This window comes from Podarcis erhardii (genome assembly GCF_964252035.2).
Source record: "Podarcis erhardii genome assembly, chromosome: 3".
Taxonomy (NCBI): domain Eukaryota; kingdom Metazoa; phylum Chordata; class Lepidosauria; order Squamata; family Lacertidae; genus Podarcis; species Podarcis erhardii.
Genome location: NC_138507.1, coordinates 79,341,445 through 79,357,887, shown reverse-complemented (window position 1 = coordinate 79,357,887; position 16,443 = coordinate 79,341,445). Strand labels below are relative to the sequence as shown.

At 40.8% G+C, this 16,443-nt stretch overlaps 1 protein-coding gene and 1 long non-coding RNA gene across 5 annotated transcripts in view; one reads left to right on the top strand and one right to left on the bottom strand.

The window, feature by feature from the left end:
* Window positions 1-16,443, top strand: part of LOC309338892 — a 92,632-nt gene that overhangs the window by 43,153 nt on the left and 33,036 nt on the right. The window lies entirely within an intron of this gene.
* Window positions 9,300-16,443, bottom strand: part of CHRM3 (cholinergic receptor muscarinic 3) — a 230,554-nt gene continuing 223,410 nt past the window's right edge. For all 4 annotated transcript variants that reach the window (XM_081856359.1, XM_081856360.1, XM_081856357.1 and 1 more), the window contains one exon: window positions 9,300-16,003. In XM_081856359.1, the coding sequence (XP_081712485.1) occupies window positions 14,188-15,984 (1,797 nt within the window). In that variant the 5' untranslated portion in view covers window positions 15,985-16,003 and the 3' untranslated portion in view covers window positions 9,300-14,187. The remainder of the gene's footprint in view (window positions 16,004-16,443) is intronic.

The following is a 16,443-nucleotide window of genomic DNA, read 5'->3' as shown; positions in this document are numbered from 1 at the left end:
GAGTTGTTATTTTGGCAGCTCCCAGATCGTTAATCTTTCCTGTCCAGGTGTTATCAAAGAAACAGAGAGAAATTTCCTTCTGTAACCTCCTTGTTGATTTATCTTAAACAGACTGTTTGCAGTGTAGCCATATATCAGACAGTTAGCAATTGGCCTTTGGAATCCTCCCAGTCCCCCCTCCGGGCCCTAGAGGGGGGCTGCCAGACATCCATTTAGCCCTCTCTCTCGCTCGTAATCAAAAAAACATATTTTTGCAAACAGTTGTATATGTAATATTGTTTCCAATCTTTATAACCAACCATCCGTTGGCTCCTGTTTATCTTAATCAGGGAAGTATTTCAGATATTCAGTAACGACGTAGTGGGTAGAAGCCATTTTGTCCTCCTTTTTTTTTGGTCTTTAACAGACATTTCCGGTCTTAGAAGAGAAGTGGCTGCGAGTAGATCCCAATTATATATGAAAGTCCATCTGAACTCACTTTTTGAAGAGCAATTTAAGTTCTTAATGAGGCTTGGCATGCATTACGGATTGTTGATGTTAAGGATAAAAGAATGTTTTTACACATACCAAGCCCCTCCACATTCCAAACGTCATGATGAGGGTCTCTTTGAAGTTCGATCTTTTGCACCAGAGACTGTACATACTGCAGGTTTTTTCCAGCTTCTTCAATTCAGAACATGTCTGCTTGTTTTCCAAATCTTTATATTTTCCCAAACAGATGCATCCGGCTATGGGGTGGCGTCGCAGGAGTGTCAGCCGTCCCTAGCTCCGTGACCCAGTGCCCCTGCCGTCTGCCACATCGGCAATCTGGGGCAGACCGTGGGTCATTGAGACAGTCCTCCCCTGCCCTGAGGAGGCTGCCAGGGCTAATTACCCACATATCAGCCCTGAATTATCGGAACGGCTGAGGTCCAATTGTGTGGGATCAGCCATTTTCCACCGCCAGAAACAGGAAGTCTATAGGACTGTGTTGTTAACTGGGTTTACACTTCTTAAATAGTTTCTCTTAAAACATCCCACAGAACTTTCCTCTCTCTGGAAATGGTGTTGGTATGACATGGCATTGGGTACCACTTGTGATATACTCTGAGAAACTTTTAACTTGAAGTTATGTTCAGATTAAAAATCAACAAATGGTAGTGCATTATGCGTGCTCGCTTCTCTTCTGTAGTGACTGTGCAATAAAGGCAGTTTTTAATTTGCATAAAGTCAGATTCAGAATTGCAGGCAGCCACAACGCTCATACCCCTCAACATACTGAGTCCCCAAATGGGAATGGATATCTTCCTGCCCGTGCTTGTTTCACAAGAAAATGGGGTGTCCCTTTTAAAGTTTTCTTTAAACAAATCAAACATACATGGGCATGAAGGTTTCCCACACATCCTTTGAAAAGGAGCACTGAAAAAGTTAGAAACTTGCATGGAAATGAACATCCTGCCATACTTTAAATGATTGCAGAGAAGGAAGAAAGTTGCTGCTTTCTTTACACCTCTGTGAACTTTCAGTGTGGTGCTTCTCTTGTGAAAGGGCCAACTTGCAGGGTGGCAAAAGGCAGAGACCTTCTTCCCTGGATTCTGTTGGGGCCTCACAATGTCACACAGCTCTGCCAGATCTCAGGAGGAGTGGGGCATGACAACAAGCCTGCCACCTAAGCCCTATTTTCTCTGTTTCCCCAGCCTACTCCCTTCAGTTTTAAAGTGTTCTGTTGAGGTGTTAAGTTGCTACTGGTTTATAGGACTAGAAAAGAATTTTATTGTCAATCACAATTGACCCTTGGTCAAGAGCTTCTTGTCATTCTCTCACCAATTGGCAGGTTATTGTTTTGTCACTTATCCAATTTAATTGTCACAACTTGGGCAGAAATGACATTTGGCAGGACCTAATCATATGCCTCGTGCCCACCCCCCTTGTTGTTGTTGTTTAGTCATTTAGTCGTGTCCAACTCTTCGTGACCACATGGACCAGAGCACGCCAGGCACTTCTGTCTTCCACTGCCTCCCGCAGTTTGGTCAAACTCATGCTGGTAGCTTCGAGAACACTATCCAACCATCTCGTCCTCTGTTGTCCCCTTCTCCTTGTGCCCTCCATCTTTCCCAACATCGGGGTCTTTTCCAGGGAGTCTTCTCTTCTCAAGAGGTGGCCAAAGTATTGGAGCCTCAGCTTCACGATCTGTCCTTCCAGTGAGCACTCAGGGCTTTCCTTCAGAATTTCCTTCAGAATGGATAGGTTTGATCTTCTTGCAGTCCATGGGACTCTCAAGAGTCTCCTCCAGCACCATAATTCAAAAGCATCAATTCTTTGGCGATCAGCCTTCTTTATGATCCAGTTCTCACTTCCATGCATCACTACTGGGAAAACCATAGCTTTTACTATACGGACCTTTGTTGGCAAGGTGATGTCTCTACTTTTTAAGAAGCTGTCTAGGTTTGTCATGTCTAGGCTATGACAAGCTATCTATCTGTCTAGGCTATGACAAGCCCACCCCCCTTACAGGATCCTAAAGGGGTGCAACAGCTCCCAGCTCAGGTAGACCACGCTTGCTGCTACTCACCTCAGGTTGCCAGTGGTATTCCAGTTTTTACTGGTCCACAGTAAAACTGGATTGTTTATGCTGGTTAGCTCCTTGCAAGCAGTCTAATGCTCCTGCCTCATGAACTGCTTCTTTTAGCAAAGGGAAATTCCAGTTGAAAGATTTCCTAGGCATATGATCAGACTTTATGAATTGAGGATTGTCTCATTTCATTACGATGTGTATGTTTCCATGCTGAATATGTGCTTAAGTTTTGCACTTGAGAATCTGCCCCCCCCCCCCGGCAACTGGAAGACATTGTGGTATTGCAAATCTGAACAAGCTTTTAAAGTAGTTTTGCTCTTCAATGCATTGACTTGAATTACCTTTTGAGATTTTTTAAGTGGGGTGGGGATAATCTTTCACATGAACTTTGCAGGTTTAGCTTCTGTTGGTTCAAATGAGCTTTGTTAGCTGTTCTGAAAGGTAACATTTTCTGTTTTTGTGGTGGCAATTCTAGTCCTCATTTCCCTGGGTTGTTCGATTCCAAATCTTCTTATGCATGAGTGTACAGCATTTACAGTATACACACCTGTCCATGGTAATGTAGAACCAGAAAGGTATACATAAAAGGATCAGAGATGGGGTTCTTTTCCTTTTCAAGCAAGACTTTTGGAATGTGGTTTTATACAACTATTTTGTTAAATTAAATTAAATACTCAATGAAGTAAAGAACTAGCCAGCCTGCAGAATATTCAGCAGTGAAACAATGTGATGTATGGAAATAGATTCACTGGTATTCCTTTCTTTTCTTGCAACTCCTAACATTTTGGATTATTTTATTTTGCCACTTGTTTCTAAATATAATCAGACAGCATTTTGAGAATTTTATCAAATCACTCTCCTGTCCACTTTCAGGAACTAGGGTATGTATGCTTTAGAGCTGCTTTGGGGCTAGTTTTTAACACTAAATGTGCATACAGGTAGCTATAACCTTGTTCAGTTATGTATAGTGTTGTATTATAAATGGGAATGTCGCTGTGAGATTGTGTACTAGTTAGTGTTGAAATTTGGTAAATACGTTGCAGTGGTGTGCAGAAATAAATAGTCTGGTAATATTGCTGCTTGAAAGAAGAAGAAAAAATCTTACCAGTTTATTACCCATGGCAAACAATGCCTTGTTAAGTGTTGGTTTTATATGTGGCCAAGATGGAGCCAGGAAGTTTAATCCTAACACATGCTAACCCATACTTGGACTAACTAACAGTGGCGTAGCGTGGGGGGTGCAGGGGGGGCCGGCCGCACCGGGCGCAACATCTGGGGTTAGGGCAAATCCACGGGTTAGGGGGCGCAAATCCACGGGTTGGGGGCGCAAATCCATGGGTTAGGGGGCGCAAATTACTTGCCTTGCCCCGGGTGCTGACAACCCACGCTACGCCACTGCTAACTAACTTGGGGAAATTATACTTTACCAACAAGCAGTTACTGAAATAGAGGGAATCAGTGAGGGAAGAATTGGTTGCGTCTCTGCCAGTCTCCCCTAATTGGCTCAGGTAACTTACAGCAAGCATTGTTGCTTTACTTCCAGTGGTCAGGAGTCCTGCAAGCTTAGAAAAATAAATAAAATGAAACAACCCCAGTCCAACAAACAAGAGAGCAACATATGGAAGCATGCTTCTTCAGAATATTTTTATTAGATAGCAACTCTGTTGGAACAAGAGTGCTAATCAGTGCAGGAAATGACATTGAAGTAGTGCCTGCTTAGTTGCGTATTGTGAAAATTAGCTGGTGTGAACACTAGGGTAATTAGGTCTGTCAACATGGTCTCTCTTAAGTCCACCCAGGGTTTAATTCATGGCTGAATAAGTTGGGAAAATTGGTGCACTGCCCTCCCCAAAACCACTTATGGGTATGTCTTTTTTTTTCCCCAGGCACCATTCACACATGAAATTGTGGGGCAGTTAGTTCCTTCTTGTTTAGAAAAGCTTCCACAAGAAATTAATGAATCTGAGCAAAACCTTACGTGGTGCAGTCAACAGCAAAAGTTCTTCAGTTATCTTCAGTGAGTACTAGCTTAGTTTCCCCCTAAATAAGATGAGATGGACAGTTGGGAAATATTTTTGTTAGGAAATATAATGGTAGAATACCCCTTTCCCCCATATATGGATGTTAACAGGAACATGAGAACAATTTGATGTTTTTATTGCTGCCTCAGAAGCAATTAATAAACAATACACTTCATATAGAAATGAGCACGTGTCAGTATATGGCAACAAAAATAAGTTACAAGTGACAAAATATTTAAGTTTACAAGGTGTACAAAATTTCAAAATATGAAGAGACTGCAACTTAAAAACTCAAATAAGTTAAAACGTCAACTATCTTGAAGACTTGAAAAATATACATACAACTTCACTCAATCACACAATTTACAATTTTTTTGTCATTTTTAATCTGATACATCCAGATACTTTAAACAGTATGAAGTTTAGTAGGTTAAACTGCATTTTAGTACCAAATGGGGATCCCTGAGGGCACATAACAGGATACAAGGGTTAACTTCTTATGAAACTTGTTGAGTTTTTAGTGATATTTATTCACATTATGTAAGCGCTTTTTAATTCAGCATACCTTACCAACATTTCCCCATTAGCTGGAGGTTTGAAAGTGGAATGGTAGAAGGGCTTTGCATAAATTATCCTGGTTTGCGTTGTTTAGTAACATTTCTGCAAAACATTGTTTTCTCATGAATATATGCATGTAAAATGCATAATTGGAGATATTTTTTTTTACTAAGAACGATTGTATAGTTGCAGTTGTGCTCCTGTCAGTTGAAGGATTCTCAGCACTTCAAATATTAGTAAGATGATGATATATTAAGAAAAGCCTGAAATGTTGCTGTAGAAATTCTTGTGAACCCATTTGCAAGAGGGGAGGCTGACCCAGGTCTCTTCACTGTTCCCTTCCAGTTTCCCCTCCATTCTTTCACAGCTACCTTTTCTCCTGATTTCCCCAAAGCAAACTACATATCTCTTCACAGAGCATGTTTTAGGTGTACTCCCCAAACCATGTAACATGCGAAAAACAAGTGTGTATGAAGGCAGGCACGTGCATTAAGAGGACTGGAGTTGGACTTTAGCTACCTGGGGAATGTATACCCAGAAGCAAACTGGGTTTGTTGCTGTGTGGTATCTGAAGTAGTCCGAGAGGGCCCTAGAGTGAAACCAAAATGGCTGTAAGACTGAGGGAACCAACTGAAACACTCAGTGTAGCCAGTTGTTCCATAACTAAGTAGTCTAACTGCAAAGGGACAATATTGGTAATGCTGTTGGAAGGATCCTGAAGAACAGAACTTAAAACCAGTCTGCAGGGAAGTAAATTTTAAAAGAGAAAAACTGAACAAATCCTTTCATAATTCTAGCCCCCTTCATCTTGGAATAAGCACCACTGAATTCAATAAGACATACTTCTGAGTAGACGTGTTAGAACTGCACTGTAAAACTCTCCATTAAAAATTGTTGGGAAGAACTGGATTCAGTATATTAATTTGCTGTATGCATGTCTTGGCTGCAGTCTATGAGCATCTGTTTTAACCCGTGTGTGTGTGTGTGTGTGTGTGTGTGTGTGTGTGTTGTGTGGTGGGAGAACAAGTTACTAAATATACTGAGAAATGTATGGGAGGGCATGCAACAACCAGCATGGCAGCTGCTAATGAAGAAAGGGAGACTTAGAATGGACTTCAGAAACTGTTCTGCTCTCTTATCATGCGGGATTGTGGTTTTTGGCATTTGAAACAGAGTTAAAGGTGTAGGCACTCAGATTTTATGCGAGGGGTGGTGGCGGATCCTGAATATTTGCCCTTTGCTTCTCTCAACCAACTAGCTCTATACATTTTTATGGAACTTCCAACATTTTATAAGAAGCTGGGAACATAAATACATTAAAAGCAAGCATTATCGGATGGGGGGGGTTAGGGGGGGAGGGTTACATTCCTGTTTCTTTAAGCCAGTAGGTGAGTGATATAAGTTTGCACTTTGTGTTACTTCTGTTGAAATGAATTAGGTCAAAATTATAATCAACAGACATTTTGGCAAGTGTGCATTTTTGTGTGTGAATATTGCCAAATGAGCCTAGTAGATAGCATCAAGGAAATTTAAGACAGTGACTCAGTTCAGAACTGGCAACCCTGAGTTCCCACTGTGAGAATAAGACACAGCACGCTTTGCGTATTCATGCTGCACTCTCCCTTTTACCCTGTTTTGCACTAATGAATAAAATATTTGATTTAAAGCTAGCCACAATTTCTTGTGAAGTCCAAATTCAGAACTGTGGTTTGTTTAAACTATGATTTGAAACTAAGTCAGGATCTGAAACCAAGGTTTGATTCAGCTTGTTCTCAGTAACCAGTTTTAGACAAGACACAATTTCCCCAGGTTCACACCTCACAAGGAAAATTTAATTAGTTTAAAATGTAAAATTAAGCTTTTGTTCACCTCTTCATGTGTGCAACAGAGGAGAGGAAATGGGGAGTGTGGATGCTCAAGACTTGCTGCAGTTTATTCTTACAGTAGAAAACACAACTGCCCACATAATAATGGACAGTGACAGATTTATCATGCAGTAAGGAGATTTTGCTACTATTACTCTCCAATCAACTTTGAGCCATTACCGTAGGTCTAGAATGGGGGAGGGGAGTTATGAGCAGTTGGACAGTACTTATGCTTTAGTATCCCTTGAGCACCCACCAGTTTGTTACCAGAACAAGGCTAGTGGTGGTGAAATAAGAGGAATCAGTGCAACGATCCTCTGAACGACTGCTTTTCCAAGGCAAGAGCGTATAGATCCCTTGTGTCAGCATTGCCAGCTACTGTAGATCAGGGTATATGACCTTCCCTATATGAGCTTCCCCAATATTGCACTCTCTCTTAAAAGCTACCCTGCTTGTTCTATTGCAGAGTTAGTTTTCTTCCACTGACCTCAGATTTACAGAAATAGGGAGTGAAACCGGAAACACATTTGAAACGTTCAGGCAACACGTTGCGATTATGTAAACGTTACATCATCAGCTTTTGGTACACATTGTCTAGTACAATCAGATATGATTTTTATATTAGATTAGTATTATTTTTATCTTATCAAGCAAGCCGGACTATGAGCAGCAACTAAGGGGGAAAATGGAATTCTCAGTTTCCATTAATGTAGCTGTTATCAAGGTTATTCAGGGGAAAGGCAGCTTGTAGATTACAATAGAACTTGTGCTGGTAAGTTCCAACAGAAGTGAAGGTGCCACCTAATCAGATTTCAGGGTGGCTTTTTGTTTTTTTAAAGAAATCCACCTGTTAAGCAAAAGTGCACTCTGGCATGATAAATATTGCTAGCAGAGCCCTGTTCTTCAATGATAAGTAGGCTGTATTTCACATTTAGAATTCATAATGTTACTGTTGTGATTTTTGTGTTGGGTTTTAAATAACTTTCTTAATGCTTCCTCTGGCTAGTAATAGTAGGGTGCTAGATTTGCAAATAGTTTGCCTTTTTCCTGTCTTGATGAACTACTCACTGTGGAGAAGCACTCATTGTATGTCCACTTCATGATGCCTTTGCAGACTGCAGTTGTGCATGATTTGCTTAAAAATCACTAAAGCAAGAGAGTGTTGGCGTGGAGAAGAGCCTTGTAGAACTAACTTGGACCAAGATTTAAATTAATTATCATTAAAATAGGAAATTAAGCACTAACATGTATGCTGGGGAAAATACAGGGATTGTATATCCTGGAAAGGTTTTATTGGTTTAACATTCATTGGACATGCACCCTACCTACAGAACCACAATCCAAAATTGCACAGCAGAGCTAATGTGTGAGGGAAGAATGATAGAAACTTTCTGTCTCCCTAATACCCCTATGATTTAAGGGCCCTTCACAGGGAGGTAGCACTGAGCCCATGCTGTTTATTCCACAGCCAAAGGAATGCAGTTCAATAAAGTTAAAACATGCCATCTATAATCCAAGTATAGTGGGTGAAGCTGAGCTGAAAAATACCCCTTTCTATTTTGTTTTTATTGGTGTTGAGAAATGTTTCCAGTTTTTCTTGTGCTTTCAACAGCTCTTTGGAACATTTGTTATTTTTGTCCAAGCCCTGGATATGAAGTGTCGCTTACAGAGAGCTGTTCAGGAAAACTCAAAGGTCTATTTTGTTGCTACACCACTTTCTCATTCCAGGCTAGCAACAGAAATAAAGTTGCAGTGTTTTGAAGTATTCTCCTCTACCCATACACACACACACACAAGTTTTAATAAGTATTCACTGCAGGTCAACTGTTATTCCTGCAGTGAGTTCTTCTTGAAACAGACAAGCAATGCAGAAAATGTCAATAACCTCATAAAACCAACTGGCGCTATTTTGAACTGGCCATAACTTGCTGGCTATAGATTTCCCTCTCTGCTCCTTGTTGTTTAGAACAGAAAAAAATGATACAGCAGTACTAGTCAATGTTGTTTCTTTAAGCAAAGGGGTAGATGGTGGCAGCCTGTTCTTCATCACCACCTGAATGCCCTTCAGCCTGAGCATATATTAGATTAGTTTGTCTTTTATTGTAGCTTATGTTGAAAACGATCTATCCATCTGTCTATCTGCCTGTCTATCTATCGCCACTTTAGTTTACACCAGGAGTAGCTAACTTTTGGTCTATAGACTGCATCTGCACGCAACAGGCTTGAGTAGTTTGTTTGACAGTGCCAATGTCCCCCCCCCCTGTTTTTAATCTTAAAAATATATTTTGTTTTATTTGTCTGTTTGTTTTTTACTGGCTGTTCCCATAGGTACCATGCTGCTTTCTGTCACCTACTCAAGCTTCCCCCAAATTTCTCATCTTTTTTTAAAAAAATCACCTACCACTACTACTACAATTCTATGATGCTGAATTCCCTCCCCACCCACATTTGTCCTTTTTAAAAAGAAAATGTCAATACATGTCAATACATGTAGCCTCCAAAGGGTTTACCATTCCTGCTCTACACAGTTGTGTCTATGACAGAATGTTTGTGCCCCAACTGCCATCTATTACCTACAGGGTGCTACTCTCTGAAGAACAAGCCAATTTCATACATGCATGCAGTCAGGTGTGTTTTTATACATGTAGATGGAACCGAAGGTGTTATATATTCCTATATGCATGCACTTCTTTGCACCCTGATCCACGATACCAGCATGAGCCACCTTAAGGCTCCTTGGGGTACTCTTGCCTGGTGGGAGACGACATCAAGGTATCAGTGTAGATTTTGTACAAGCAATTCTTACTGACTGTTAAGGTCATTTTACACCAGCACTATCACTAGTTAACAGAGTGCAATGAAGGTCTAGAGGGAAGGAACTAAAATATAGCTATTTTTATACTGTCAATTGCTCAAAAGAACATTTCCAATCTGTATTAGCATTAGGATGCAGCTCTTAAGTTGCTCAGAGGTATATCTAGCTATTTGTTTGTTTGAGCCAGACCCTGTCGCTAAGGCACTCGTGGAACTCTATTTCTGATAGGGGATGGTGCATGCTGAGTCCCTCCTGGTATAAAGTAGCAGTGAAACTGAGTATACCTGCATGATAATGGACTAGGCTGTTAAATTCTTACTGACCAAAGCACACTTGGGCTCGCACAATAAAATCAACCACAACCCTACCCTTAAAATTGCACTGTTCCATTAAGAAGCCGTTGAACGTTTTATAGTTGCACTACAATTACAAAGGATAGTTAAAGACATCTTCACACATCAAACATCAGATTTATTTAATTTTATTTCTCTGAAAACAATCCCCGCATGTTTGCTTTTTCGTGTAAACAGTGGCCACAAGTTGTTTTTTTGCAAAAAAATGCTAACTTTTGATTTAAAAAATACTCTCTCATTAATAAATCAGCAATATGCAAGATAACCTCCTTGTTGTAGTCTGGCTTCCTCACATCTCATAGAGGAAATTGTATTTACCCTAAATAGCAAAAGATAATGATATGACAATATATATGTATGAATATACTGTATATATAAATGTTCAAACAATAGTTGTAAGGTCAACTTGAGCTATGAAATGTCTTTCTGTTCTTAATAAGTAACTCAAGAGGCAATGTCCTAACAAGCTGCAATGTCCTAACAAGCTGCAAGAACTTAGAGGGAGGAAGCACTATTTGCTGTCAGGTTCCTGTTCCAACTGAAGTTTTGCATTCATAGGGCCAGGAGGCAAAATGCCCCTCAGTCCATGGCCGTATGCCCACTCACTTGTTAAAAACAGATCATTCTAATGGTCAGTGGGGCATTCTCTGCCGTCGCCCAAGGTATTTGCTTTTTCTGTTTTCCATCTTTAACACTAGCCTATATGTGGATTGACTGAGATGGCTCAGTTGGTGGAGCATGAGCTTCTTAAGATTCAGGGTTGTGGGTTCAAACCCCACATTGGGCCAAATGATTTCCACATGGCAGGGGGTTGGACTATATGATCCTCGAGATCCCTTTCAACTGTCCAGTTTTATGATTCTGTGAAATCCATGCCTCTCCTTTTGTCCACAGTTCCAAGGGAACAGGCAAGTTTGCAAACCTACCAGGAAGGGATTGCTTAGGAAATTATTTGTAGCCCCATCCCCACACAATGCTTCTCTGGCCTGAATTCCACCCTTTAAAAAAAAGGAAAAAGATTGATGTTCCTGTTATATTTGTTTGGGTAGAATATGTAACTGGCTTTTTAGATGAGCCTGGCATGAGAGCTTTATATGTGATGGTCTTCTAAAGTGCCTTGGCTTACATGTGAGTTTTAAAAAATAAAAGCAGATCTGGCATTTGGTATGGGGTGCAATTCTGACATTCACTCAAGTTCACCATTTGTATTTTATTTATTTGTTGTTTAAATTTACAGCCCCACCTTACTACACAATGGTATCCAAGCTATTCCATTTCTGCACCTTGTGGTCCTGGCCTCTAAAGCACTACACCCCTATGCATGCCAGCAGTCCTAATCACTTGGTTCCATAGGAAAAGCAAAAACACACCCCTCCTTTAGAGTTCCTACCTGGAAGTTCTCCAATGCTTAGAGTCTGATAGTAGTTGCTGCTTTCCAACCTGTTTTGTGTCATCGTCCCCCTCCCCAATTCTGGGAAAAGTTTTTCCTGTTCAGTGTATACTTGTCATGCAGTTCATAGGAGCTTCCCCCTATACACCTTTGGGTGTACGTGGCAGCTGCAGCTATCCTGACCTCCAGCCCTGCCGAGACCAGTCTATGTTGGTGGAGTGCAATAAACGGGGGAAACTCTTCCGTGCTCACAAATGGAACCTACTAAAATCAGTGGTGCACAGACCTGAAAGCTGTGTTCATTTCTCAAGAACACCTTTATGATTTTGCATTTAAAGGACATTACAGTTGAAGACTGAAGAGCAATATTTATCAACATTTAAATAAAACATTTTGGTGGCTTTTATGTATAAATATTTTTTCATATAAACATAACACAAAATTAAATAGCTCAGATACACAGACACTATTTAATATACTTCCACTGTTGTCAAAATCATCTGTAAACACCATCTCACACTGAATACAAAAGCAGCTTTTATACCAGTTCTGTGTTCACAACACTGATTCCCCTTTTCATAAAGGAAGTTGCACTTTTATTTTTTATTTTTGTTAAATCTGAGTGTCAGGTCTAATAAAAAAAAGAAAGAAAGAAAGAGGAAAAAAAACCTCCACAAAGAAGCTTGGTCAATTGAAAGCATAATATACAAAATTACCTTTCAAAATGTAAGTAAATCTGAACTGAAACTAAGTTTTAAATTACAATCCTTTCCTTGGGGAAGTCCTGACTTTTATGAAGTACAGTATAGGCACAATCCACTTGGAACATCTCCTCTGCAATCATCACTGAGTGAATGGGAGTTGCATAAGAGGACGGTGGGTTGTGTCCAAGATCTCAGGAACTGACCACATTATAAATACCAGGAGCCATCACCGCTCACATCTCAACTATAAATATTAAAGCCCTTTTTTTGTCTTTCTCAGAAGGTGCTTAGCTATTTAAAATAGCAGACTACTTACATTAATTTGGGACATTGTACTGCACAAACTTGAATTTTCCACTACTGGTTGTAACAACAACAACAACGATAACAACAACAGAAGCTTTCAAGATTGACAAGCATTTTGGAAAGTGCCAAGTCAGTTTCTTTAAATACATAATTATTTTCCCCCATTTCTAAAAACACTTTCTAAATGTGCAGAAAATAGAGACAGACACTCGTTCTGAGAATCCCCTGGTGCAGTCTGATTTAGGAGCCTGCCTGAGAGAAGTGATGTGCTTATTACATAGACTTTTGACTTCTTCAAACCCTTGAATAAATGCACTGAAATAATCACATGCTTTCTTCCTGGTGCTGCCCTCAGAACTCCTTCTTGTCCCCTCTTGCCCACCCCCCAAACCAGCAGAGTGGGCTGGACTCCCCTAATCTGCACAGAAGTCACTGTCAACTTCTAAGCAACCTGGAGACTCCCAGAGCCACAGTGGGCGCTATCCTATTTGTACTGGCATAATTGAAGTCTGAGAACCAGGCCAAAAGTCCATTGACATTCACGTTTGATGCAGAAGTACATCCTGTAAAGACTGCAGCTCCCAGTATTTTGTGTTCTCTGTTAAAGTAAATATTAGTAAGGATTCTCTCATCTGCATGTGGCCTCACATCTCCAGTTGAGAGACTGTGAGCTCTTCAAGGTACATCTCTATATGAAAAATATACATGATACTCATTTCCGTTGTAAAAATGTGTGGCTATAGTAAGTGCCCTTATTTGTTTGTTTATTTAAAAATATTTCTAACCCGCCCTTCATTGCAAAGCAATTCCAGGACGAGGCACAAACATAATTAAAACTGCATCTATAACAATCATAAAACAGGGGCCTTCTGGTGTTCTTCACTGTGGTGCGCATTTATTGTGAGGGGTTCGCCACTTTAAGGAGAAGCCAAAATTTCAGAATAAATTAGAAAACATAAATATAAGCTGAAAAATGATTTTCAAGGCCCCTTTGTGCTGCTCGCATCTGACAATCATGATAAGCAGTGCCTCAAAAGACAGGCATCTTATTTCCTGGTAAACAGATGGCAGGCTCTGAGTGCCTTGGTTCCTCCTCTGCAGATTCTTTAATAACTTGGCCCACAAGAATTGTCATTACATCCAAAAGAGGTGAGGAAGGGAAGCTCTAAGAGGTTTGGTGCAACCTAAGCTTAGAATGCACACATATGTTTTCTTTTGATAGATCCGTCCAACTAGTTACTTCAGCTAAAACCTACTTTACTCCTTAGGAATGGGCTAGCTGCATGTGCTCACCTGAGATCCCAGAATGGATTTACATTTGAATAATTGGGCAGATCACCAATAGCTTTCATAATTGCACTGCAACTCCTTGGGATTTTGTTGCAAAACCTTCAGACGTTTGATTGTTCCTTAGTAAAAAACCTCTGCAATTAGTTTGTTTTTGCTTAATGCGGTATAAACCATTGCATTAAACAGGAAGTATTAAAAGGATAGATGCATACACCAGACTGATCCTTTCTCATCTTGAAGATGAAATATTTGTAGTTGGCTCCAGCAACCACCCTCCCTCCCATTTTTGCAATCCCTTTAATATGTTTTTCCATTGTTAAAACATACTATTTTATGAAGCTTCCCGTGGAATCCGCTTATGAAAAATGACGGACTGTCTCTGCTGGTACTGTTGCTTACGTCGTTTACGTTTGTCACATTGACATAGCAGTAACATCTTAAAAGTGGTTCTGAATGTTTTGTTACACAGTGCATAGCACATAGGGTTCACTGTGCTATTGATGTAGCAAAGCCAATACCCCAGGTTCCAAAAGGTTTGGGGAATACATTTATTACAAAAGGTGTTTACCAAGACCATGATGTTGTATGGGGTCCATGTGATAATGAAGGCAAACAAAATGGCACTGAGTGTCTGTGCAGCTTTCTTTTCTTTGATGAGTGACATTCGTTTCCGCTTGGAGATCTGACTTCTTGTCTTCAAGGCAAACTTCTTAGCCAGGGTAGCTTCCTTGAATGACAAAGGCAGGGCAGCAGGTGCCTTATGTCCTGTTGAAATGCCATCAGTAGCTTTTCCTGTGTGTGTTGCTGATCCTGGTTGAACAGGAAGTTTAGGAAAGCTCTTCTGCAAGTTTCCATCTTCTAAACACTTTTGTGGATGAAGGTTTTTAGGCTTCTTGTCTTTTGACTCTGTGTCCATCTTCGACAATTCATCCTCTGACGCCTGCAGGTCTTCTGATGAGGGCTGCTTTGTAGAGTTTAGGATAGTGTTATGTCCTGGAAGCTTCAGTACAATGGAATAGATGGCCCTGGTCTCAGAGGCAATGTCGTCTTCATCCGACGAAGCAGAGTTCTCAAGAGATGCGTTGCCATCATTGTTGTTCCAGCTGTCACTGCTGCTGTGCTCCTGATCAACCTGATCTGGGCTTGGCTTCCAGCTCTTGGATGTCATCCAGAAGTGGCAGCCGCCATACTTTCTTCTCTTTGAGCGCTTTGTATTATGCTGCTGCAGCTCATAGCTGCTGCAGCTTCTAGAGCTGCCTGTCTGGTTGACAAAGCGTGCTGCCTCAGCTTCGCTGCCAGAGGCCTGGAGTCCTGCTAACTCTTTGGTACGCTTCTCTGTCTCCTTGTATATCCTCCAGTACAAAATACTCATAATGGTGACGGGCAAATAAAAGGCAGCTATTGCAGTGCCAAAAGTGATGATAGGCTCAGTCAGGAACTGGATGTAACATTCACCTTCACCAACAGTTCGCTCCCCAACAAAATATTGCCAGAACAGAATAGCAGGGGCCCAAAGGACAAAGGAGATGACCCAAGCCAAGCCAATCATCACCCCAGCTCTTCTGGTTGTTCGTTTTGCTCTGTAGGTAAGTGGCCTTGTGATGGAAAAATATCTGTCAAAGCTTATGACCAGCAGATTCATAACTGAGGCATTGCTAGCTACATAGTCGATGGAGAGCCACAGGTCACAGGCCAGGTTTCCCAAAGCCCAGCGGCCCATGATGATATATGTAGTGAACAGGTTCATGGAAATAATGCCAATGATCAAATCTGCGCAAGCAAGGCTCAGCAAGAAGTAATTGTTAACAGTTTTCAGCTGTTTGTTGACTTTAAATGCCACGATCACGAGGATGTTTCCTATGATGGTCACAAGGGCCAAGAAGCCAGTGAGTAAAGCAATCAAGACAACTTGCCAAACGGTGTGGCCACCCAAAGGATCAGCAGGAACTTGTGATCCATTGGTCATTTCCATAGTGGTGAAAGAGAAGCTCTCGTTTGCTTGGGAGAGGCCATGGCTGCTAGTGAACGAGGATGCATCACTTGGGAGGCCTGTTGTTTGGGAGTCTTGAATCCAGACAGCGCTCACAGAAACCAAGGAAGAGATTGTACTGTTGCTAGATGGGACCATTGTGACGTTCTGACATATTCTGCAAGGGGAGGTGGAGGAGAAAGAGAAGAGAGAGAGAGAAACAAATTAGGATTTGTTACTTTGCTGGCACCACCGTATCAGTTATTATTAATTGAATATCTATTACATCTGAGATATCAAAGTATGTGAAGTGGTTATAGGAAGAACATTTACAGCTGAGTTAACACAATTTGAGGGGAAAGCAAACGACAAAAACCACTTGCTTTATTAAAACTGCTGCTAGGATATTATTGTGAAACTGAACAGGTGACACATTTTATGGTTTGTTGGACACAAGATCTGAGACATTATATAAGCTTCAAGACTTGAACATAGTGAAAATTGTTCACTAGTTGCTAATTCAAAGGGAAATTGTTATATACTTGGTGGCATATAACACCAAAACATTGTTTAAAATTTTGACAAATATACTGAGTCATGCTGAAGATGTAAGAATGA